Source organism: Catharus ustulatus, chromosome 9 (assembly GCF_009819885.2).
Source record: "Catharus ustulatus isolate bCatUst1 chromosome 9, bCatUst1.pri.v2, whole genome shotgun sequence".
Lineage (NCBI taxonomy): Eukaryota > Metazoa > Chordata > Aves > Passeriformes > Turdidae > Catharus > Catharus ustulatus.
This window is the reverse complement of record NC_046229.1, coordinates 6,681,014-6,706,814: the sequence shown is the minus strand read 5'-3', so window position 1 is coordinate 6,706,814 and position 25,801 is coordinate 6,681,014. Positions and strand designations below refer to the sequence as shown.

Genomic DNA, 25,801 nt, shown 5'->3' with positions numbered 1-25,801 from the left:
TAGTGAAAATAAGACTCATAATATGTATTTTTAATTAAGTTATGTTTTGTTGTTGCCCTCCTATTTACCTCCTCCAAGAAATAGAGTTGTGTATGAAGGGAATAATTTTTTGGGACTGTTAGCATGGGAATTGTTTACTCAACTCAAGACCTTCATGGAAACTCTTTCCTAGGAAAAGTATCTGGCATTGAGATGTGCCCTGGAGAGGCTGGGCCTTAAACTTTTGCTGTGTCCTGAAGGGGAGGGACATTCCAGGAGCTGTGGGAGGGAGGATAAGGGAAAGAGTGGTATGATACCATTTTCTTTTTTCTCTAGAGTTCTTATCAGTATGGTTTTGTTGGTGGGGCGCAGTTACACATCAACCAACTTGTTTTGACAACAAACTACTTGGTTTGGGAGGTGGTGGACAGACTGATTTTTTTAAAAATTATTTGCTTCTGCAGCTATTTCTTCTGTTAATTCTTTTAAACTTTCATGAAGACAGAATCTCTTTTTGAGGTTAATAAAGTGTACTTACAAATAGTTACTCAATGGAAAAACAATTTACACTACTTCAGATAGGTACTGACAATAAGATAAAGTCAGTTATTTCTGAAGATCAGAAATAGTCTGGATTCTGCTCTTTTCCATTATTTGAAGATACTTATTTTAGAATAGCAGGATGACTTCAGCTGGAGAAGACATCTGGAAATCACCTGTTCCAAGCACCTTCTCACTTCAAGGTACACTTCTACTTTAGATCAGGTTGTCAAAGGTCAAATCCAGTTGAGTTTGGAACTCTGCCCCTCAAGGGTGGAAGTTCAACAGTATCTGCAGGCAGCCTGTTTTGTCAGCCTGTGAATAGGTGAGCAGTGTATTTTACAAGGTTCTCATAAAAATTTGATTGCTAGTTGAGATGTGCAGATTCCTGATGTACAAGTTTACCAAGCTGTGAAATACCATTCTGGTGACTCTGCTCACCTGTTTCTTTTCAAACCTTGTTTCCTTCATGGCAGAGAAGGAGACAAAGGGTCCCCATTTTACCTTTACTGTGGCTTTGAGTGACCAGAAAATCAACAAATAAGCATTTGTTGTGCAAACCTGCACTTTGTATATCTCCTTTTGCTGAATTACTGCTGAGTTTGAAATACTGGTTGGTTTTGTTTGCTATTTATGCAGGCTGTTTTGTCTATGGTATTGTTCAACTTTTCAACTTTGCCAAGTATCTTTTGGTTTTCAATTCTAAAACTGTGTGAGAACTTAAATTATTGGCCTAATCTCATATAACGCAGATTAATAAATTTGCTGAGGAGATTATTAAATTTCATCTTAATTACCCAGGAGCAAACTAGTGAGGTGCTGCAGCTTTAAGTACCTGTGCTTTGCAAAATTATTCTCATGTTTCATCTCTTGGCACTTTACCTGGTTTTATGGCTTTCTCCTTACATTGTTTGAAGTTTTAATTTTCTAATAGAATTTCTTAGGTTACAATTTTCACTCTGTGTTTTGTGTGGGTGTCTGCTCAGTTGTAACACTGAATGTTTTGATCAGCTTTTCCCTTAGTTCTGAGAGCCTGGAATTTAAGAATGGCGTTTTATCTTTAAGCCACTGCTAAAAATACCAGATAATGGTAGTCATAGAGTGAGGACTGAATTAAAAATCAGCATTTTGATGCAGCATGCAGATAACATGCACTGTAAATATATTTCTGTGTATAGTATCTTCAGCAGAAATTTCCTATATGGTTCACGTGGTTTGGTGTATGAAACCTGACCTCCAGAATTTTTAACTGAGCTTGCAGGACCATTTGCTGAACTGATGAGGTTGGCTGCTAGCTGTACAGACAATTCCATTTTCTACAAGGAAATTGAATACTAATTTCACATGATTTCAGATGTAGTTTCAGTGTAATTTAAACTCATTTGAGGGAGTATTAAAAGTTGCTTGGTCAAGAACACTCTTCCTTCTGCCTGTTAGGTTTTTTGATAACTTTTTACAGTCAGTACTTTTTGTATTCATTTTTGTCATAGTCAAAATGTTTTTTTTCTCATCTTCTCCTCTGTCCTCCTTGTTTCACAACACTATTTTTAAATTTGGCTGGTGTTGACTGTCTTATACAGGTGAAGTATCTTTTTTGATTACAAACCCATCTGTATGGATAGAGCTGTTGTCAAGATCTGCATGCCTGTGTGTAGCAAATGAGTAAAGAATATTTTCTGCAGTCAGTAGATGGGTTCATGTCTTAGGCTGTGTGTGATGCTGTGCAAAAGTGCTCACACTTCTAAAGAGCCATCAATAGAACATTTAATATGATAGCTCAATATCATACAAAAACAGGAGAAATTGTCTGTTCTGACAGGGCAAAAAAAAAAAAAAAGTTACAGTAATGTGGAATTTTAGGGATACAGATTGCCCATCTTCCTCCATGTGAAATGTTTTTCCCCACTGGTTGATCTTTACATGCTCAGTCTTGAGATTCTCAGCAGTTCAAACAGCAGTTAATGGTTTCATAAGAGTTTGAAATTGTCCTGTTTGAAATCAGTGTGAATACAGGTGAAAATATTGAGGCTCATAGCAAAGTTGTCATGCTGTGATGTTCTCAGGATTATGTTCTCACTGATGCTTGCTTCTTTATCCTTGATGGGTTTTTTCTTCTAAGTGTGTTCATCTTAGTCTACAATTTTTTCCATCTGGGTGTTCTTCAGTGTTTGTTTCATAGCTCCATTTGCATTAAAGGTATTATATAAATAAACCTTTAATGTGTTTACATAGCATATGTGCATGAAGGCAGAAGTAATCAAGAATCTTCTCTTTTCTTTCCTCTAAATAAAAATGTGGGATGCCAGTGGGAATTTGTTTGGGTCTTTAAATCAATGATGTATCTGTTTAAAGATAGGGATTGTGTTATATACAGAAGTGTGCTCTGAGTGTTGTATTATTAGGAGAAACAAGTTTCCAAGCAAGAAAATACAAAAGTAATCGTTCTCATCACACTGATACATTGTCCTTGGTGGGGTATGTGCCACAAAATGTCAAAATTCAGATAGAGTGACAAGGGTGCAAATCACTGTAGCTGTAAAGGAACCAGGGCAACTAGGACTAATAATTTTAGCAGTTTAATAATTTTTAGCAGTTCTTAGCTAGGGAGCTGTGAGTTGAGCAATGCTGTCTGAAGTGTGAAAAGTGCAGTTATCCTGCTGGGTAGGATTTGGGCTTCCCTCACTGAAATGTAAGGATATGGAATCACAAGACAGTCTTCAAAAAAATGTGAATTCTCCTTTCTATTTTATAAAGAAACTTTAATCAGTGTAATTTAAGAGGATTTGTTCAATCAGAAGTAATGAAATACTCTGGTGTGTGATGATTATACCCCCTCTGAAAATGTGGAGCAATTTGCTGCTTCTGATTTAGCTGCAAATAGGAGCCAAATGTGTTCAGCTGTGTGCCTGTGTTTGCACGTGGCAGGATGAGAGGCAAGGCAGCATTTTCTCAGTCAGATGGCAGGCAAAACCATATTGTTGTTGTATTTTTTTTCTCCTCTGAAACACTAATTAAATATTTGATTTTTATTTGTTTATTTATTTCTAGGGTGTGGATTCAGGATTTGTTCCCAGCGTTCATGATTTTGACAAGAAACTCACTGAGGCTGATGCTTACTTACAGATCTTGATAGACCAGTTGAAGGTATGGTAACTAAATGTTTTATTTACTGTGTTAGGGGTCTGGATTTTCAGCTTGAAAGGGAGCACAACAGAGAGAGTCAGTCAAGATGAAAATGCCTTTCTCTTAGGATTGTTAAAAGCTAGAATATCTCAAGCAGATTTATGTAAAATGGTTTACAATGGCTGAAAGATTCTGTTTTATATAATACATTTATAGAAATGGCAAGGTTAAATATGTTAAGTTTCATTTTAAAACATAATCAAATCATTGTGTTGCTCACAGCATTTTGGAATCCATCTTGAGAAGATTTTGTCAAGTGATGTGTAACTACAGTTGCAGATAGTTTCAGACTTTGTTGCAGTGGTGGTAGATAATCCGTGCTTTGTCCTTGAATGAAAGCATTCTGTAGGAATGTTGTACAATACAGGCCTTTTAAACTTTTAAGAATAGATGGGAATGTGAGGAACAGTGAGGTCATATCTCTCAGTACTCACCTTATTCAAAAAACCACTTTTTGCTGCTGCTTAGGACACCTTTTTCCCATGACTCAGCAGGTTAAAATTGCTGTTAAAATTGCTTCAGTTCTGCTGGGTTGGATTTTTTTCCCTGTCATAATGTGCAAGTATTGCATGTGGGATATTCAGCAAAAATTCAGTTGAAGGGTAGGGTGGAGAAGGGGGTGAGCACAGCAACAAAAATGAAGGTAGGCTGAAGAGATGCAAACAAAATTCAGAGCTGCCCTGCAAAGGTTTGATAAAGAGCTGCCTTTGTCTGCCACTCTGGAGCCATCACCTCACTGACAGAAGGTATTTGAATCTTTACACCTTCTAATTGTTATTTCAGGCCAGCTGGGGGGAGGGAGATAGAAATTAATTAATAATGAAAGATGAGTCAGTTTGAGGATGGACAGAGAGCAAGATCACAGTCTATTTTTAGAACTGGGAATCAGCCCTCAGGGGAAAGGGAACACATGAGTAGGTTTGAGGCAGGCAGTTGAGTGAAGCTTACTGCAGCTCACTTCCTAAAATTTACATCCTCTTCTCTGAGCTAAGGGTGGGTGTGTTGAACTTTTAGCATTACCCATGGTCTTTTCTCTTCCTTGAGCAACTCCGTGGTGGTGTGTGCACCTTAGAGTGCCCTCAGAGGCCTCTTGACTCTTTCAGCTCAGCTTATCTTAGATGCACATGCAGGCTTTTCAGTGAGGGTTTGTTTTGTTGCCTCTCATATCTCACTTTTAAGAAAATAAACATAAATTAATGCTAGGAAGTCATATCTTCCCCAAAAAATGCACTTACAAATCTTACATGATTTGGATCATGTACCTGAATCAAAGTACTCAAAGGGTTGATGAGAATTAAAGTTCTTTTGGTTAAATGCTTCATATACCCCAAATATGCTGAAATAGAAGAAAGCTGGGGGTGTTCTGGTGAGTTCAGTTATGTTACTTAGCCTTACCTTTTTGTTCAAATCATGGTAGAATTGTCAGGCTTAGCTGTGAGATTTGGTCTCTTGTTGGATGGGGTGATGTGAGACATTAGTTACAGATTGGTTATATCACAAATGCTGTGAAGAAACAGTAAGCCAAAACAGCTCTGGATCCTAATACCAGGGTTCTGTGACTTTATACTTACTAAATGGTTTTGGTTTTGAAATGTTGGTGTTTCTGTCTTTTCAGTATTTTCACAAGTGTCTCTTTCTTTTAGCTCTTTGATGAAAAACTCCAGAACTGCAAAGATGATGAACAGAGAAAAGCAAGTACATTTTGTCTTTAAAATTGCTCGTTTATCAGATGGTTTTGTGCATCAGTTTGCTCTAGTAGGAATGCTAAGTACACATTTATTGAGTTGTCAAAAATCACTTCAAGCAATTTGAATAACTTAAAACAGTTGTGGTGTGACTTGCCAAAAAAAAATTTAATAGTAATGGGCATCATAGCGTTAAAAAATGTTTCAGTCTGTCAGAAATAATTGCTTCTCTTCTATCCAGTGTATTGAAATGCTTCCAACAGTGTTGAAAGCATTTTAACTTAAATTTACTGGTTTTTAATCTTTAACAAGGATGAGTGTTTAATATTGGTAGGAATTACAAAGCTATTCCAAAGGAAAAAAAATAAATATTCCTGATCATGTATTTCACATAATCAGTCTGCATCCTGTGTGGGTCTGTGACACACTGGAAGTCAGAATACCACAGTTTGTTCACTGAAGTGAGGGTGCCAGAAATGTAATAGTGGGGAGCACTGCTCTTTAAGCAAAAGTGTAATTCAATTAAATGGTTTATGTTCTTTCATCCCCTCCTGTTCCATCCCAAAGTCAGCTCTGCAGGTCTGAGTTCAAGCACTGGTTGGGAAAGGCTGGCACACACCTTTGGTGGGGTGGGTTTGGCATTAAGTATCATGCAGGTTTTATTTATTAATTTGTGTCTGTGGAGGAGGGATTTAACAATTCCTTCTGAAGGGTTTATTACAGAGGAGTTGCTTCCCTTCAGCAAATGCAATAATTTCAATATCATGAAGTAGTGGTGTATTTCATCCTTGTTCCCTCCCTGAATGTCTCTTGTGGCAAACAAGTTGTGTTCTCTTGGTGTTTGGTTCCTGTTTTGAAAACTCTTTGATGCTTTCTGTGATTAGTTTTACTTCTTTATAATGGTTGTGACCTTTCAAGTGTTATTCATCTTACCTGATGTGTTAGGTGGTGTCCTGGGGAGTTCTTTCTCATGTTCAGGCTTTTAAAAGAACTTTGAAGTACATCTCTTTGAATGTGTTTAATCTGTAGACAACTGACCACAAGAGTCAGGTCTAAGGATTTTGTATTTCTCCTTCAGTGTCTAACTGGGAAGAGTTGTCCTTCAATTTTGACCTCCCTCCAGATGCTACTTTGCAGATCAGGCAGTACTTGCTTTTTTCCTGTGCCAGTGCTCCTAATCCCTAGAGACTTTCTACATGTTGTGCTGACTTTATTTGTCTCTGCAAGGTGTGTATGGGACAGGTGGATTGACTCACAGAGAAAGGAGGAGGCTCATTTAAAGGAGGTTGGCATCCTCTGGTTTTAAATCTTGATGAGGATTGCTATTACTAGAGATTCCATTTATTCTCTATTAAAAATGAAAAAGACTTGACAAAGCACTCTTTTGATCACATCTCTTCCTGTACTGAAAGGTTTTCTGATACAGTATTTAGCAGTTTCCCTATTTGTTTATGGAAGTATGGTTCAGCTATCAGATTATGAGCTGAGTCCAATCTGCAGGGTACTTCCATCAAACTCATAGTTCTCTCCTCCAAGGAAACAAGTTTTGGATATTTGAGTTTTCAGTGCTTCCCAAGCAGCTGAGTGCTGTTCTGCAGCTATTTACAGCCAGGGATTTCAAACCTGAGCTGTTTTTTTTGCAAGTTCACAGAGCATTGGATGAGCTGACTTTTAGTTACAGAATATTTGGTCTTTTGAAGTGATAACACTGGTTATAGGTGCTCTGACATGCCTCAAGATCTCCTGGCTATCTTCTTCTGAGATGTGGTAATCTCTTGAATTTGGACAAAGACAGTGCAGGTGTAGGCCTGATGAAAATACTGGGGTTTTCATGAATTGCCTGTGCTGCATTGTTGTTCTGGCAGAAGTGCAGCTAGCAGGGTGTGATGGGATCATGCACAGCCAGCAGTGCTGCCAGTTCTGCTGAATTTCCTGATTGCAGTGGAAGGGAAGGAGGGGGTGTATCTGATCTGAGGCTACTGGTGTTTCAAGGGGAAGACAGGACAGGACTTTCCTTTCTTACAGTGATACCATTACTGGTGGGAGCTCAGGACAGCTTTTCTGTTCAGTTGTGTGTGATTATCTTGACCACACATCAGGGGAAAGAAAACAGAGGCACTCAAAGGCATCAGAACAGCAAAGAGGTGAATGTTTGCAGGCTGGAACAAAGCTAACATTACTTAACAGGATTTGGGAGGCAAGTGCAGCCTGTTTGAACTGTTTGGTTCAAAACAAGTGCTTTTTGTGAAGTAAATCCAAGGCTGAGCACACAGATTTGGGTTGCACCTTACAGATTTCAACCCTGAGTCAGCTGACTCTCTGTGCTGGGTGAGCTGGTCTCTGTAGTCACATGATTGTTGAAGGAGGCAAAAATCATGTTGGATGAGAAAATTTAGCTTTCTCAGTGATTTCCTAAAAAATCAGATGTCAAGGAGATGTGTTGAGCAGCAAGTAGAGGGAGTAGTTTCAGCAGCAGCCTGCAGTTTGATTAGATTAAATATAGCAAATTGCATTCTCCAGTTGTAAATTAAATCAGCATTCTGCAAATGTACATCTGCAGAAAATTGGTGTTTCAGATGAAAATATGTGTATTCATTACCTAAAACTAGGGGAGCTGTCTTATTAAAATTTTATCTTCATGAGTTTTGAAATACTAGGGATGATGAAAAGATAAAATGGTGATAAATGTTAGTAGTAAATGTTTGGAGGGGGGTGGGGTTTTTTATTGGTGATGTGGTTTATCTTCTGCATACTTTCTTATGGTTTTCCTTACAATTCTGTAGTGTCTAAATCATCAAGGTTTCTTGTGCTTTGTTCTTGCAAGGTGGTCATAGAGCACAAATGTGAAAAATACTGGAACAGTGCAAACTGTCACTGCTTAATTTGGCCAGCTCACAGAGGGTTATTTCCATAGAGGAAAAAGCTGTAGTACTATAATTTGTTGAAAGGCTTAGAAATCTGCTTGTCTTGAGGTTTTTCCCCTCTTGATTTTCCATATGATCTCTGACAGAATTACCCTTTTGTCTGTACCTGTGTGTAAGAATTAACAATGTCTCAGTGAACTGTTTGGAAAATTACAGATGGGTGGTGAGAACCCAACATCACTGAATTGCATCACATGGTCTGAGGTCACTTTCTTATTTTCAGCAAAGGTGATGTCACTGAAGGGACTGAGAGCTCAGTTTATTTGGTGTGTAAATACTCTATAACAAATTGGGGAAAAAAAATGGGTACAGAATGATTAGAGCTGCTGCTGACTGCCTCCAGTTGGCTCTACAGCCTTGAGATTGCAGGATCTCCTTCAGCTGCATCATCTTTCATCCAAGAAGATTGGTGTGTTTGGGTGCATTGCCTATTCTATTTTGGTGCTAAAAGGCTCAAAACTTCGATGCTGTCATATTTAAAATGCTTTTTTCAATATGTGTTGATGAAGTTTAGACTGGAAGTCTTGTAGAGACATGAAAAACAAAAACAAAGCCAAGGAATTTTTAGCTGTTGGCATGTTTCTCTGCCAGCAGCAGGAGTAAATATAACATAACTTCATGATATAGCATCCCTCATATGATATATCCCAGATAAACATGGTCCAGGCTTTCCAGTAGGAAGTCTGGGTTCTGTTTGGCATCTCTTGCCAATTAATCCTGAGGAAAATGTACAGCATGTCTTGAGTAATATCTGAAGCATAGCTGAAAATTCCCCCCAGGAATTGGCTGAGAGGCTGTCACTGCATTTGTTTTCTTTTTAATCAACAAATTGGGACTGTTCATTTCTGTGGATTTATAGCTGCATGTTCTTCTCTTATGCTGTAGGCTTTGCTTGCAGTGCCTGGTGCAGGGAAAGGATCCTTTACACACTTTGATTATTCAAGAATCAAGAAGATTGTGACTCAAGTCACATGAGACACTCAAATTAATCAAAACAAAGAGCTCCTGTAATTGCATTAGAGGTTCAGTGCTGAATCCAGTTTAGTGATTTTGCCTTCTGCAGACAGAGCCAAGGACATCAACAGGAAGCATCTGCTCCTGAAGCAGGTCATGCTGATGTGGAACATGGCATGCAGATGCCTTTTGCATGCCTGAGGTGCAGCTCCACACAGGAAATCTTTATGAACCAGGGTTTCTAGATAAAATGAAGTAGGCAGATTTCCAGAAGCACTTTTACTGAAGGCTTGGAAAGAGCAAGAACATGTGTGCACTGTTATTTTCTGGGTTTTGTTTCAAGCTGTGCTTAACTGCAAGTGTTTATTGTACTTGAATGGTGGTCACTTCATGTAATAGTGTTGAAATGTGCCACCATTCATTAAAGATACAAAATGAACTTAGAATCTTCATGCTGCATTTCATTTTTGTTGATGTTATGCAAAAATGAAGTATAGATTTTAATGGGTAAATGTGTATAATGTCACTGTTAAGAAAACCTTAACTTTGTCATCTTTAAACTTTAATTATCAGTTTGATTTCAGTCTTATCTTGAAAATTGTGTCTTTATATGGAAATAGTCTTTAACATGTTGGTTAAGGGCTTTTTTGCCTTCTCCAATTTAAAATTAAAATATTGTGTTTGTACAGTATTTAGGTCAAACGAGATGCTGGAAATTCTGTCTTTAATCACACTATTTTGATTTTTCTTTTACAGAAAATTGAAGGTCTCAAAGAAACAACTAATGTAAGTTTCTTTAATTTTTATAAACTATTATAAAAATAGTCTGGGCACTCTGTTTCTGTGTTTTATCATCCATAAAAGAATAAAAGGCGTTTTCTTCTGTTTAAGGTGATTTTCCTGTATTTCTGTTTGTGGCCAGTGCTTGTTCTGTCACTGGGCACCACTGAGAGGTCTTGCTCTATCTGCCTTCTCAGATTAAACAAGCCCATTTTCCTGAGCCTCTCTTCCCTTGATAATTTACCTGCCTGCAGCACTCTGGGAGTTTGGAGCTGACCTCCATTTCACCTGGCAGCCTGGCTTGTGTGGGGCTTTGGAAACTTCTGTTTTCTTCTGCTGGAAAAAAAAAGGGGAAGGGAAAGTAGGGGATCTACAGAATTGAGAGTCCATTTAGTTCACACCCAATATTCTGTATAACTAATGCATACAAAATATTAAGGGATAGTAACACAATTTTTTTCTGATATTTTTCTTTTCCTAGAGCATGGTAGAATCAATAAAACACTGCATTGTGTTGCTACAGATTGCTAAAGTAAGTACACTGTAAACTATTCTGAATTTTAGTGATACAACATTAATCTAATTGAAACCTAAAATGCCTTCTATGATCCAGGAACAATAAAACAATTATAAGTTGATTTATGCTTTTATATTAGTGAATTTCTGAAATGCTGAGTTCCATAACAGGCAGTCTGTTAATGCTCATGGTTACAGTCATGTTGGTTCAAGTTTTCTTTCAGATAAACTTTCTTTTGCAGAGTTTACTGTTAGACTAAAGAAGAACTTAGACAAATGTCAGATTGTCAGAACAGGAACTTCACTAAAATCTTTCTCTTTCATTTAAGAGTGTGGCTAACAAGTAAAAAGGGGAGAAAGATGATAAAAATAATGAAACCAGTTTGGCAAGGTCTGTCACAGACCTGAAGTTCATGGTGATGCTGGAACTTCTTGAAGTTAGAATTGTATTGTTATATTATTTGCAAATGCAGTGTGGGTAATGCACTCATGCTTTTCACCTACATTTTTCATTAGATTTTAAAATGTGGGGAGTTTTGGATTTACTTGTCAGATTCTGCCCTTAGAGGTTTAACATTCTTTATTTAGGATATGTTAATTAAGAATCAATTTATATCTTGTGATCAAAGTGGAGGGAGATGATATTTTGCAAAGAAATAAAGGTATTTTCAGAATTTCAGGCTGATTTACTCAGAATGCATTCTGATTTGTCCAGAAATAGGCATGGGCTCCAATGATGTTTTTTCTCTACTCTAGATCAACAGTTTTTTGTGTCTTTGGAATGCAAGACTGCTGTTTGTCTTAATTTTAGATACCAGATATGTTGCACAAAATTTTGAGTGCAGTAAAAATTGGAGTATTTAAAGTCTTACAGGATCAAAAGTCATTCACTGAAAGGATCAGTGCATGTTTTGTGAAATTCAATTTTCATATTTGTGAAGAAAATGTTTGTTAGTAACAGATTTGTACAAAACCAAAGCTTTTTTACAAGCACTAGGGTTGAGGCATTAAAATAGTTTTGTGCCACATGAATTTGGAGCTAGATTGCTACTTCAATCCTTCACTGTAGTGCCAGCAAGAAAAGCCTTTCAGAATTTAATTTGCTACTATTTAGTCCAGTGAAATCAGTAGACTATATGTCATTTTTTAGGGATTTGATGGAGTCAGTTGTAGATAGATTAGATGGTAAAATGCTGATTTTCTTATCTGTGTGTGGTTTACTGTATTGAGGAAGCTGGAGAAACTGCAAGGAATTACTAGCTCATTCTTTCTTAATTACTGTATAAATGTATTTAATGGTTCTTATTTTCACAGGGGTTTAATTCCTATCAAATTTTACTCTTTTTGAAAAACTCTGCTCTGTAATTAGCAAATGTGAAATTGCAGAGTAATAATCATCTTTTCAGGCTGTTGATCAGAGCTGGTAATAGGTGGCTGAGTTTTCTTTTTTGTTTCTGTGCATATCAAATCCTGTTTCTGCTCTGTGTGAGTTTGTGGGGAGTTGGACAAATGTGACCACTGATGCTGATGCTAAGCATATTTTGAAGTTCTTTAGGTGGTTTGCTGATCATGGACAAAACTGGTAGTGGCAGATGCAGTCATTTAGATCAGGTTCAGTACTTTACTGCTCCAGCTGCCATGTGAGTGTAGAGGCAGGTGGAATTTGAGTCCCCCAAAGGTGCTAACACTTGCTTTTTGTTGCACTAAATCAGACCTTGAAGTCCTTCTTTCAGTACCACTAAATATTAACCAGTGTAAATAGGTGAGCTTATCCACTAAGGAGTGGGGGTTTTATTGTTTAGTTTTTTGCTAAACCATATCTAAAGCTCTTTTGGAGCTGTTGAAGGCAAGGTGGGTTCAAGGGGTGCCTTATACACAGCTAATTGCAAGATGTTGATCCACATATAGTGGGAAAAAAATTCCCAGTGCTTTAATAACCTTTCTTTTGCTTCATCCCTTCATCTTCTTTCTCTCTCAGGCAACTGTACTTGTTGACTACAATGGAATTCTTTGTTTCCCCCTGCCTTTTCCATTAACTGTGTTAGTGTCCTGATTTTCTGCTGCTGTAGAAAATTTATAATAGAGGGATTTGGGGCTTTTTTCCACAGTTCTGCCAGTTGCTTGTGTATGATGGAATCTCTGTGTAAAATTGTGTTGTCTGACAGTAGCTTTGTTCTCTCCATTTAAGATTCTCCACCTTTTAAGATTCTGCAGGGGTTTTTTTCCCAAATCTGTAGGGCAAGTATGGCTGCTGACACTGCTGAAAATAAATCATTTTAACACCACCCTGCACCCCATTTCTACTTCCACAGTGCCTTTCTCCTTAGGAGACAAACTTGCCAATCTGTGCACCTTGATAGTGTTACCCCTTCTCTATAAACTTAGAACTGTTCCCAACACACAACCATTTGTTATGTAGATTGTTTTGGGACATTGAAGCAAACCTGGATTTTAGGTTGTTGGAGTTTTGTTCTGTTTCTTTTTTAATTGTGTGTTCAGTTGTCCTGTTCCATGGATTTTTACCTGTCTTAGTATTTGGACAGCTAAATTTTGATTGAACTTGCTGGTAAATCGAGTGTATAATTATACCACTTGTACTGAGGTGACTTGACATTTTCAAAATAATGAAGTCAACACCAGCTAAACAGGAATATATTATAATTATTCATTACTTGTCAGAAAGCAGTCAAAATAAACAAAGTGGCATGGGCAGGTGGAGCATTTGGCCTGTGTTGTCCCCTTTGTGTGTGTGGCAGTTGAAGATGTCCAGCTTTGCTGATGTGTGTGATGTAAGATAGATTAAATGTTCTGCCAGTGATGTGGAAAACCTCAGTCCTAGAAATGTATGTGTCTCATAAAGTACCTTTTAGAATTCAGATATTTAGTTTTGCATCCTTCTCTCTTTCACTCCATTTCTGGCAGTCTTGCCAGTTTTGTGGAATTTCTGCTTTCCTTACTTATTGATGCTGCCACTGTGCATTACTGACCAAGCATCAGTACTCATGCAGCATTTGTGGTTTATTTCTTTGGTTTTAGAGATGATGGGCACAACACTGGGGTTTTATGTGTTGGAGAAAAAATTATGTATTTTGTAAATTTGCAACCCAGTGGAACTCGTTGCCCTTGGTGTTCTTTTTATCATGGAAAGTCAGACTTCAAAAATGTCAGCTAGCAGATATGAAATTTCAATGGCCTGTTGCCAAGTGTGAAAACTAAGGGTGAATATATTAAGTATCAAAATATAAATATGTGCCAACTTTCTTTATACTTCTTACGGCTTTTTTTTTTCCTTATTCCTTTAAACTGGAAATCTGGGTGAATACTCTGCAGACAAGTCTTGAGGTTCACACCTCAAGATGAAGTTATGGATTGATGTACTGACTAATATGAACTTTGCAGCAGAAGGGAAGACATTTGGCTTAGTGTTCAATAAAATTTATAATCTTGCTGCACAGTGCTGGAACTGTGCTGGCTGCAGATTGGCATGAACTGGTCTGCTGCTCATGTCATTTCCCCTGAGCACAGATATTTTCTATCCATTGCCTGCTCTTTCACTTTTTCTAGGCAAAAAAACCCCAAAATCTGAGCTAGTGAATAATCTAAAAGCATTTTAAACTACTGTGTATGCCAAAAAGCAAAAGTTAAAACCTTTCAACTTATTTTAACTTCTGTCTTTCTTGTGTGTTAATCACAGAAACTGAAAACTTAATTTTTCAGGAGCTTATAGGAGCTGCAGAGCATATTTTGAGGAGCTCTGATGTATTTGGGAAGCACCCACATTACAAAGCAGAATTGTACTGTGCAGTACAGAAAGGATATTTTTAAAGTTGTCTGCACTCATGTGGACAGGCCCTCAGAAAATGCTTTATCTTCAGGGTTGCAGAGCCTGGGTGTGGAATTGTCTTCCAAGTGTAGTTGCTGTATCACGTGATGAGGAACATTTTATGGCTGAAAATGTAAACATTCCTGAGGGAAACTCGCTGTTCTCGCTTAGCACAGAACTGATAAGTCATGCAAGATTGTTATGTTGATATTTTTGACATTTTTTCCTTAAGGACCAAATTAATGAGGAGAAGCACGCAGATGGACTTATAGTAAGTTTAAATCTAATCTTTATCTCCTTTTAATTCTGCAGAACATGTGAACAGAGACCTGAATTTCCACTCACTTTGCAACATGCTTCTTCCTTTCTCTAATTTACTGCTTCCAGTGTCTTGTTAAAATTCCTGTTGAGTCCTTAGCTCCTGAGGTTGGCTAACACCCTTGTCTTTAGAAAATAGAGTGGTCACTTTTGTATGGAGTGTCTTGAACAGCAGTGTTGTGACTGAACACTTAGATAAAAATCTGCCATGTGAACAGATGAAAGGGAAATTACTGGGATAGAAATAGTTCTGTGTTCATCTGAAGTACCTTTGTGTAGGAAATAGATCTGCTCTCCATGTGCTTCAAGTAGTTTGTCTTTCCTACAGTGCTGCTCCTTTGATGCAGAGTTGTGTAATGTCTGTCTAAGCAATGTTTCTTCTGTAATAGAACTTCTGCATTTTTAATGTAACTTCTGTCATTTTTGGTTTTGGTCACATGTGATTTCTCTTTCTTTGTTCTTTTTTTGTCACTTGAGTACATTTCAGATACTTTTAATAGGAGATTGGTTTCAGAAAAAAACTCTAAAAATCTTAATGTGTTTTTATTAGAGCTGACTAATTCCCAGACCTTAGTTGTTTTTCCACTACAAACAGCTTTAGCAGTGGGATTTTCTGGTGTGAACCTTGGACTGAAGATGCACATGCATATTTTAGTTTTGTGCTTATCATAAATGAGGTGAATTGTGATATGTCCTGCAGATATAACATAATTCAGGTCCTGGGAAAGAGAAGCTGTGCAGGTAGACCCTTCCACAGGCACAGGTGACCTGCACATCTGGTCTGCAACTCAGAAATTTCATAGAGATATTGCAGCTTGATATAGTCTGAATTTGATTAGCCACTGACCTCTGTGGGCTGGCTTATACTGGGGAGGAAAAAATATTTTCTGTAAGAATATATTAACTATGGATCAGTGAAGTCTAAAATTGTGATGCTTTGGAGGTCAACATCACCTTGGGCTAAAGGCCAGGATTTCTTTAAACTTAGGCAGAAATATAATCATTGTTTGCTGCCGTGGTGGGATGAGTCTTGTTTCTGTGTAATTGTTATTCAGTTGTTAATTAATTCAGAGTAGGAGACTTTTCAGGTCTGCCTTAATCTGTTTCTAGCCCATGAAGGCATGCCTCAAAATATCCAACAAGAAACTCCTGTTCATGTTGCAATATAGAGAATTGTTTAAGGATGAGGTTACAATCCTGAATATAAAATCAGAGTTACTTTGTTCTTTCTTTATCATACCAGTGTTCTGTATCATGTGGATTATTAGTTTCCCTAAAAAATGAAGGAGACATAGATAACAATAGCATCCTGTGTATCATAAGACCATCTTAAGATGGGATCATAATTTTAAACTGTGAACTCTGTGAGACAGGGACCTTCCTGTGTTGAATACATAATTCCACAAGGAGGTGAAGTACTGGGTAAGGATCATTGCCTTTGTCCTGAAATACAGTGGAGTAATAATACCTGTACTGGATTATTTGTATATGAAAATGTAGAAATCTACTTTTATGGCTCTTTTTAATGGAGATAATTTTTTTTAGTGATAAACAGAGAATAATAGTTCTGTTTTAAATTATAGAAATCCTGTGCTATAAAAAAAATAATAGAACTTTTCACTGATTTTTAGAGTCATACAGTGTCCTGAGTTGAAAGGGATCCACAGGGATCATAGTGTTCCAACTCCTGGTTCTGCACAGGACAGCTCCAAAAATCACACCACGTGTCTGAGAGCATTGTCCAAACATCCAGATGTAGGATAAAGTTCACAATTTCAGGTAACCAGGAAAGGAGGGAAGAAAGAAATCTACCTTTTGTAGGAAGATGGGAGGAAGGTGAAAATGAACCTTTTCCCTCAGTATGAATGCAAATAGAAATTAATGGACTAAAGGGAGAGAAGAACAGTTGTAGATGCTTCTTTTAAATTCTGATGTAAAAAGGAGGATAGGGATGAACTGACTGAATTTCTGAGCAAACTGAGGAAAAGTGTTCATAGTTCTGATAGATCAGGCATTTAAATTGCAAGGAGTTTGTATAAAGGTTTTATGTGCCTTTTACTCAACTAACAACCAAGAAATTCTGGTGGTTGTGTGTAAGCACAAATAACAAACAGTGCTTAGATTATATTTTGGCTATAAAGACATGGCAGTTTAGATTTCCAAGGGTCTTGATGCATAAAAACCAAGGGCATGAACTGAAGTCAGTGAATTTTGGGAGCATTGAATTGACCTGGTGCTTCATTTTCCAAGTGCCCATGTTTAGAAGTAGGTTGAGATGTTCTCTGCTGAGCTGCACTGAGCACTGTCAGCTTGCTTTGGGAAGAATTGTGGTAACAAAGCTGCTTCATGGCTCTAAGCATGCTGATGATTCTTGTTTTGATTTATGGGTTGATCTGCTGGGTCTGGATAAATGAATTTTTGGAGGAAAAAAAAAAAGAAAAAACAGATTACCTATCCTAAATTTGGCCAGATAATTTGCATCTAACTTTCCACTCTTTGCATGCATTATTAATTAATGGACATTGGGTGGCATACCAGAAACAAGAATCTGAAATAAGAATTCTTTACAGGACGCTTCAAATCTGCATCAAATTCAATTTAGTGTGCAGTCTGTGCAAAGAATCCAAATATTACCACTTCCAAAGTATTTCTCATGTCCTCAACTGTCAATTTGTGTTTTACTTCCTCTCTCAGGAATTCACCCTCTTGCATTTGGGCATTTCTCATGCTCACAATGTTCTTGCTATCTATGCTTTGTTTTTTGTTTTAATGGAGATAAAAATAAAAGTGCTTTTCCTTCTCTTGCCTAGAGCACCATCAACCCTGTGGACGCCGTGTATCAGCCCAGCCCCTTGGAGCCCTCGGGGATCAGCACCATGCCTTCCCAAGCTGTCACACTCCCAGGTAGGCTGGCAACAGCCAGGAGCAGAGCATGACTGCAGTGCAGTGGGCAGGGGACAGGGCTGTGTCACACAGGACAGGACACCCTGCACTCAGCTCTGCACACTCAGCTCACAGGGGCTGAGCAAGGGCAGGGGCGGGAGGCATGGAGTGTTCTCATCAACCTGCTCCTGGTTCTGGGGATAAGCTGATGTGTTTTACTTGCTCTCAGTCACTGGCTTGCATTTCTAACACTCTCTTTAAAAATGAAACTCTAATTTTCAGAAAAGACAAATGCTTTCTAGCTGCATTTTTTTTTAAATGCCGTCTTTGCTTAATAAAAAATGACCTAGGTAAAAGTGATGGCTACATGTTTTTCTATCCAAATGGCTTTTATAGAAAATGATTTAATTTTTGGAGGTGAGGTGAAATAATGTGCAATTTCCTTTTGGATTTTGGGGTTAACATATCAAAATATCCCCTAGAACCTGCTCAGTTGTGCAAGTCAGAGCAGCGACCCTCCTCTTTGCCTGTGGGACCTGTAGTAGCATCGCTGGGGAATCAGACTCCAACACCAAATAGTACAGGTACAGTTCTCACTGAAATACAAGAAACCCTGTGTTCAGTCACTAATACAACAATATATTGGCCTACATCTTGCTTTTAATCAACACCAATTTCAGTGTTGTGTTAAAACCAGTAATGCTGGTTTTAACACCACCATGTGTACACAATATGTACAAATTTTACCAGCTTCCCTTTGTCTTCCCAGCACTGCAGTCTTGCAGTTACTGGAGAAAACATGTCCTTAAACTTTACTGGTGTTCTGTGCTCTTCATTTTCCTTGTGACTTTCCTTTTGTCATCTGTTAAACTCAGTATGAACCTGCCTAATTATTGCTTTTAATTTTGTACTTTCCTCTTCCGAGTTCACATCACTCTTTATTTATTTAAACAATTAAGTAGATTTTGAAAGAATTAGTTTTTATTGAGTCTGTAATTTTTAATACTCCACAGGGAGTGGGCAGTCAGCACCTAGCAGCAGTCTCACCTCTCCAAGCCATGTCAACCTGTCTCCAAATACAGTCCCAGATTTTTCTTACTCCAGCAGTGAGGATGAGTTCTATGATGCTGATGAATTCTACCAGAGCAGCTCTTCCCCAAAGCGATGTATGGAGTAAGTAGCTGACAGTGTGCAGTGTGTGCTGAATGCAGTTTGTATCTACAAGGGCATGGCCTGTCTGCTTGCAGAAATTGGTTAAAAAAGGTGGGGGAGGTAAAAAAGCCAGTTTGTGTAGCAGAGTGAGATTACCCTTGCCCTCAGTAGCAGACAACAGGGAGGCAGTTTCTTCCTCTGCTCCTTCCCATTCCTTCAGATATATGTTGACAAACTCTAACAAAGCAAACCTTGGAAGCCCCCAGCTCAGAGCTGTAATCTGAACCCATGGTGCATTTCACATGCATTTGCTGCAGCCTTTGGTAAATGGCCAATTCCCTCACATATTTGCTAAAAGACCTTCTTTGAGGCTGGCACCCTTTCCCCAAAATCTCTTTTTACTCTTCATTTTTTATTAATTGGAAAATTAATTTTTAAGAGATGCTGCACATTCCAAAGAGGGATTAGTCAGCTGTTTTCTGCCTTCATGTGTTATCTGAGACTGCAGGCTGTGCCATTCCTTCAGTACAATCCATTCTGAGCTTTCTGTGAATTAGCATGCACCGTGTATATTAATGTCTGCCACTGCACATATATTGATGTCTATCACTAAATTCCTTGTCTGTGAGTATCAAATGACAATAATTTGGTCTGAATGACTTAATTTGAACTGTGAGAATTTATTTCTGTTCTTTAGTTCTTCAGGGTCTGCTGCAGTCCTGACTCGGAGCAGCACGGGGAGCAGCCTGAAACGTCCGGATACCACAGAGTCCCTCAATTCCTCCATGTCTAATGGCACAAATGATGCTGGTAAGGGGCCTGTGTGAACTTTCAGTAAGGAGTTACTGATTGATAATCTGTGTGTGAACTGGGTTAATGTATGCAGGATCATATAGATATATATGGCAAGGTACTTATGGGAAACAGTTTGTGTACTGTTTAATTCCTAATAGAAGATTGCTGAATTGTAGGATTTAAAACCTGTATTTTTTACAGTTATACTGATTAAATACAGTCTGGTTTTGGAGGTTTAGAGGGGAACAAAAGGCATTTGGTCTTTCAGATCTCTTTGATCCTCCCGACGACCGAGAAGATGATGGGGAAGGGGAGTCGGTGGAGGAGCACAAAAGTGTTATCATGCATCTCCTGTCACAAGTGAGATTAGGCATGGACCTAACCAAGGTAAACTTGCTGCTGTTCATGGGGATGGGAGGGGCAGTAAAGCCAGAGTTCTGTGTAAATAAAGGTTACATAATTCAATCACATATTTGTTCTAAGAGCTCCTTAAATTATGTAACCTTTTTAGCATGGTGTGTCTGAATTGGGATTTTTACTGGAAGGGGAAAGTAGCTGCAGAATAAGTATATCCAGATGCTAAAATCTATTTGAGAAAATAGTTTGCTATGGAAAGGTGCTGTTTGTCCTCTTTGAACCTAATTCTTGGACTGCTTGTGAAGCTGACATAGGGGGAATGCTGAAATGTTACTCCTGTCTTCAACTCCCTAGAACAAAGAGCTACAAGATCCCAAGGTATGGGAACATTGAATAAAACATGAAGTAAAAGGGAGAACCTTTTAACATATAAAAGCTTTGCTTAGTTGGGATCTTAATGAGTAAATAAGTTGCCTGTGTATTTTGAAATGCTGCACTTAGGTCTGGCAAGGAAAGGGTTGGGTTCTTCATGGAAGAGATTCAGGCTGGTATCTGTCTGAAGGCAGAATGAACAGCGTTCTGAAGGTGTTGGTCTTTCCAGGCAGCTTAAATTTAAAGATAAATTTAAAGATGTAATTCCAGAGTGAGAAAGGACAGGAGAAATCAATCCTTATCATTAAGTTTCCTTAAGTGGATGAATTGAACTGTCCAGCCTGGAATGAGCAGTAGATAATAAAAAGATAACACTTTTCTGGGGAAATAACCAGCAGCTCACAAGCAAACTGCTCGAGGCTTCTGGCAGTTCTGAATAGGAATTGATCCAAACTGTGTCTGTTCTGGGAATTCCTGGGATAGCTGAAAATTGCTGGTCTCAAATTAGGCTGCCAGGAATCTTTATGAGCATGTACCTTGTCAGCAATAGTAATTGACAGTGGATCCACTGGGCAGATCCACAAGAGGGGACCTTTGGGAGGTAGGAGGGAAGAACTTAAACCTTCACCTTGCTAGAGACATGTAGCAGGATGGGACTGAGTGTTTGCCTGCAACTGAAAATTGACAGTGTTCAGAGATGAAATTAAATCAGCAGTGATGCTGTAATTCAGAGCAGCTTTTGATGTGCTCTGAGTGGGACTGGAATCCATGTAGGGTGAGACTGTTCCTGTTGAACCTTAGGGTTTGCAGAAGATGCCAACTGACCTGCATATGTCAGAACTCATTGGTGAGCTTGAGCTCACAGTCAGCTTAGAGCACACGATGCTGTGGGTGCTGTTTGCTTTTTCTGTTGGCTTTTTTATAGGATATTTAAATACCTTCAGCTAGATGAGTTGTTTTTCTTCCCTCAGGTTGTTCTTCCAACGTTTATCCTGGAAAGGAGGTCGCTGTTGGAAATGTATGCTGACTTCTTTGCACATCCGGACTTGTTTGTCAGGTATTTGACTCTGAAACAGGAGCATTCACTGTTCTCAAACTGGTTATGGCCCTTGTGGGCTGCCACAAGTTGGCAGTTTGGAAGAATATTGCTTGGATTTTGGTTTAAACTTCAAAACCAGTCATATCAGTCAAACTTCTAGTTGCAAAACAACCGAGCACCCATAAAACTTCCCTGTATCCAAGGTCCTGGTTTATATTTCACTCTGCCTGTCCTTTTTTTCTCTCTCTCTGTAGCATTAGTGACCAGAAGGATCCCAAGGAGAGGATGGTTCAGGTGGTGAAATGGTACCTCTCAGCTTTCCATGCAGGAAGGAAAGGGTCAGTTGCTAAAAAGCCTTACAATCCCATCCTGGGGGAGATCTTCCGGTGCCACTGGGTGCTGCCCGGCACTGAGGATGACACGGTGAGTTCTCCTGGTGGTTTTTTGGAGCCCAGAATGCAGAGATGCAGCCCAGAGCTTTATTAACTCCCTGACTGAAATGGATTGTGCTGTGGTTAGTAGCAAATCAACAGAACTGTAGCAATTTCTTAACCAATTCTCCCCCTTCCTTCCATTTTTTTAAAGAACTACTTGATGTGTTGAAAATGTCCTTTTTCTTTGAACTGTTCCATAACACTGATTATGAATTTGTTTATTCCCAAAGTTCTTGGGTATTTTTTTATTTTTTGTTTTTATTTTTTAAACCAATGCAGCCCAGTGAGGTTTTTTTTGTTGGTTTTTTTGACACTTCATTTGGGCTCCTTGCCTCAGGAAGTTGCCAATGATGGTGTGGGAAGTGCTGTTGTGGGGTGCTTCACGTAGCCTCAGTGTAATACATTTAAGTCAATGTGATTATTTGGGTATAATTCATGGTTTTTTCTCATTTCCTTTGCTTCCCACCAATTTGTTTGCTCAAACCTTGTTTCTGAGGTGAATATTTGCACTCCACTTTGCTGGCATAAAGGCAGTGTTGCATGTGGGCTTTCTTTGCTTCTAACCATGAGTTAATTACACTTTGCATTCCTTGCCACAGGAAATTAATATTAGTTTATGGTTTTGTGGTACATGATATATGATCATTATTAATATGCAGATCAGATGTTTTCAGAAGCAAAACCAAAAATTGTCTCTGCCACTTAAGTATTATTTTGTAATTGGGTTTATACATGGGTCTTTCAGTTTAACTTTTTTCTAAAACAAAGACATTTATGCTTAAAAATAAGAGAGTAGATACTCTATCCTTTAGAAAAGACCATGGTTCCAGGACTAAGGAGTCCTGCAATACATTTTTAGAAGCCTTTAAAGATGGAGACAGCTTCTCTGGGAAGTTTCCAGTGCTTGCAGGCAGTGTGAGTGATGGAATCCTCTCCCCTGTCCCACAGGAGCCAGTCTCTGAAGGACCAGTCCCCTGGGTCAGTAAAAGCAACGTCACCTTTGTGGCAGAGCAGGTCTCTCACCATCCTCCAAGTAAGTTGTGACAGTACCTCTGCCAGGAGAGGTGGCAGCTGGAGAGGGGTGACAATAAAATCAACTCTTGGCTTAAATCTGGGATTTGCACTTTCTCTCCAGATTGAAAAGCTGAGTATTTCTAAAGGCTGAAAAATTATAAACTGCTTTTGTGAGAAATTAATTGCAAACTCTGTTGCCACATAAGTGTGAGGCACTTGGGGTTATTTTCCAATGAATTAATTTGGAAATGAAGGTATCAATGTCTTGTGCTGCTGTTTTTAATACTTGCCTCTTTCTTCAGTTTCAGCATTTTATGCAGAGTGTTTTAGCAAGAGGATACAGTTCAATGCTCACATATGGACCAAGTCCAAATTCCTAGGAATGTCTATTGGGGTCCATAACATAGGGCAAGGTATGTGTGTGTAAATTGAACAGAAGAGGAGAAATTAAATTCTGCAACTAGGATTTTTCATAGAATAATTTACATAAATTATTTAAAGTCATCATTCTAACGTAAGCAATGGTTGAATTTATGTAACTGGGGCTTATGTATCTGGGAATCAGAGATTCCTTCCACACACTCTGTGTGCTGAAAACACCTAGGGCCCAGTTTTTCCCAAAAATACAGCCATCCCTGCCTGTTCCAGAATCTGGGCATTCTCATAATCCATTAAAAACAGAACTCCTCACCCTTCCTTTTCATGGCACCTGTTTTAAATGGCATACTTCATGAGATCACTATGAAAAGTTACATAGAGATTTTGCTTAATGTTTTTTTAAATCTGTTTTTATGTCTTTAACAGGGTGTGTTACATGCCTAGATCATGATGAACACTATATTTTAACTTTTCCTAATGGCTATGGAAGGCAAGTAAATGCTCTAATTGGTATTTTCATTTTTAATGCCTTGTAATGTTTCATGCTTAGTATTTATTGGGGAAGATTATTATTATAATGATGTATATTTATACATTTCTAATTGCAGGTCTATTCTCACTGTGCCATGGATAGAGCTTGGTGGGGAGTGCAGCATTAGTTGCTCAAAGACAGGTTACAATGCTTCCATTGTCTTCCACACAAAACCATTTTATGGAGGAAAGAAGCACAGAGTTACAGCTGACATTTTGTAAGCAGCTTTCTTCATCCCACTTTTTCCTTCCTTAAATGCCAACAGTTTTAACAAGACAGTCAAGAGTGTAAAATGCTGAAGCAGCAACACCCAAAAGAACTTAGCTCATGCTTACCTGTCATGGAATTGGCCATTTTATAGCCAAATCTGTGAGAGGAAGCTGCACAGGCCTGTGTCCTACTTTATCCTGCTTGAAAACATCCTCAGCTGATTCCCAAAGGGAACTTTGCTGTCCTGAATTATCAAAAGTGTCTCCATCATTACCTTTCCTAGAAATGCAAATACTGCAGCAAGCCTTGGGATACTGTTCATAGTGTGTCAGTAAAAGCCCTGCTGCAAACTTCATGCATTTTTACCTGTGGTTTGTGGGTTTTGGCTAAACCCTGTGCACACACTCAGCACAGAGAATTCAGTGGAGATCCCATCATAGCTGGCTGGAGATGTGCTCTGATGTCAGTAAGTCCATGCTGACAAAATAAGGTTTAACTTGGTTTTAAATCACTGACACATTATAGATGCCATTTAAAAAGTGGTGTCTTGTGGTTCCCAGTAGTCTGGGGAAGAAGTGGATTTGAAACCGTTTTTTAAGCTTAAACTCACCACCCTAAATCTGTGTGGAAGGCCTGGAGCTGCTTTCCTAAATTCTAAAAGCAGATCCAGTCCTCAGGCAAAGCCTGTTTTACCCTGATCACTGCTTCCTGTTAAGGTTTATGTGACTCATTCATGCCAAACTTCCCCCTTGTAAACAGAACCCTCCTCTCTTCTGGGCATGGACACTCTGGCTGATATAAACCAGGCTTTACAGAAACTAGGACCAAGTTTTGATCTTCTAGGATTTTTCATTTGCTGTAATACAGCTGAGAAATGACTGTTTGTTTCTCTTTAGTTCTCCAAATGACAAGAAACCCTTCTGCTCCATTGAAGGAGAATGGAATGGGGTCATGTATGCAAAGTACTCCACAGGGGTAACACAGCTTGCTTTCTTTTTTCTCTTTTCATCAGATTGATTCATCTAAGTACAAGATTCTGCTTAGAAAGGGGAGTTGGGGTGGTTTTGTAAGTTTGGTATTTTATTTTAAACAAACATGAATAGTTGGAACCTCCTATGAGATTGCCCAAAAGAATGCTGAACTGGGGATAAAACTTGTTCATTTATTCTTAAGGAAGCTTGATTTCTGTATAAGAAGAGAATCTGAATAATTACCATGTTTCATGTACTCTCTGCTAACCAGTGCAAGTCTAGCTAAAGAACTGAATAGGATTATTTTTTTTTCGTTTTCCACTCCAGGAGAATGCTGTCTTTATAGATACCAAGAAAATGCCTACAATAAAGAAGAAGGTAAGGAAATTGGAGGACCAAGACGACTTTGAGTCTCGCTGGTAAGAACTTCAGTTAACTGGGAACATTAAGGTTTTATTTTAGCTGTACTCCAGTTTGCAGAGACTTGGGCTGCACTGATCTGAGCACTGAATGCTCTGCTCTCCCTGAGCCCAGCTACAGGCAGGCTGGGAATTTAAGGGGGAAGAGGAGACCTGGAGTTCTCAGTCACATCCTAATTGGGATCAAATGTTCAGGGAGGTCTGGAGAGCTCCACCACAGCCTCCTGCCATCACAGCACAAATATCAAATATCCTGAGGGCTTTTCTGCCCTTTCTCTAACCTGAGATCTACCTTTATTCACTGCTGCTCTGTCTACAACTTGCAGCACTCTGCTCCCATAAAAGTCTCCCTTGCCCTTTCTCTTTGAAGCTTATGGAAGGATGTAACCTACAACCTGAAGATCAGAGACATCGACGCAGCCACGGCTGCCAAGCACGCGCTTGAGGAGCGGCAGAGAGCCGAGGCCAGGGCCAGGAAGGAGAGTGAGACCTCATGGGAAACAAGGGTGAGCTTCATTCCAGCAGGGTGAAGGTGAGCCTGTG

The 25,801-nt window shown here is 38.8% G+C and overlaps 1 protein-coding gene across 6 annotated transcripts in view; it reads left to right on the top strand.

The window, feature by feature from the left end:
- The window catches only part of OSBPL9 (oxysterol binding protein like 9), a 56,385-nt gene that overhangs the window by 29,860 nt on the left and 724 nt on the right, over window positions 1-25,801 (top strand). For 4 of the 6 annotated variants that reach the window (XM_033067857.2, XM_033067861.2, XM_033067858.2 and 1 more), the window contains 19 exons: window positions 3,568-3,663; window positions 5,346-5,393; window positions 10,022-10,051; window positions 10,527-10,577; window positions 14,617-14,655; window positions 17,513-17,606; window positions 18,068-18,169; window positions 18,599-18,758; window positions 19,435-19,547; window positions 19,801-19,919; window positions 21,233-21,318; window positions 21,555-21,723; window positions 22,683-22,767; window positions 23,051-23,161; window positions 23,553-23,616; window positions 23,735-23,875; window positions 24,765-24,843; window positions 25,167-25,258; window positions 25,629-25,764. In XM_033067857.2, the coding sequence (XP_032923748.1) occupies window positions 3,568-3,663; window positions 5,346-5,393; window positions 10,022-10,051; window positions 10,527-10,577; window positions 14,617-14,655; window positions 17,513-17,606; window positions 18,068-18,169; window positions 18,599-18,758; window positions 19,435-19,547; window positions 19,801-19,919; window positions 21,233-21,318; window positions 21,555-21,723; window positions 22,683-22,767; window positions 23,051-23,161; window positions 23,553-23,616; window positions 23,735-23,875; window positions 24,765-24,843; window positions 25,167-25,258; window positions 25,629-25,764 (1,815 nt within the window). The remainder of the gene's footprint in view (window positions 1-3,567; window positions 3,664-5,345; window positions 5,394-10,021; window positions 10,052-10,526; window positions 10,578-14,616; window positions 14,656-17,512; window positions 17,607-18,067; window positions 18,170-18,598; window positions 18,759-19,434; window positions 19,548-19,800; window positions 19,920-21,232; window positions 21,319-21,554; window positions 21,724-22,682; window positions 22,768-23,050; window positions 23,162-23,552; window positions 23,617-23,734; window positions 23,876-24,764; window positions 24,844-25,166; window positions 25,259-25,628; window positions 25,765-25,801) is intronic. The other 2 variants (XR_004418732.2, XM_033067859.2) reach the window with 2 other exon arrangements.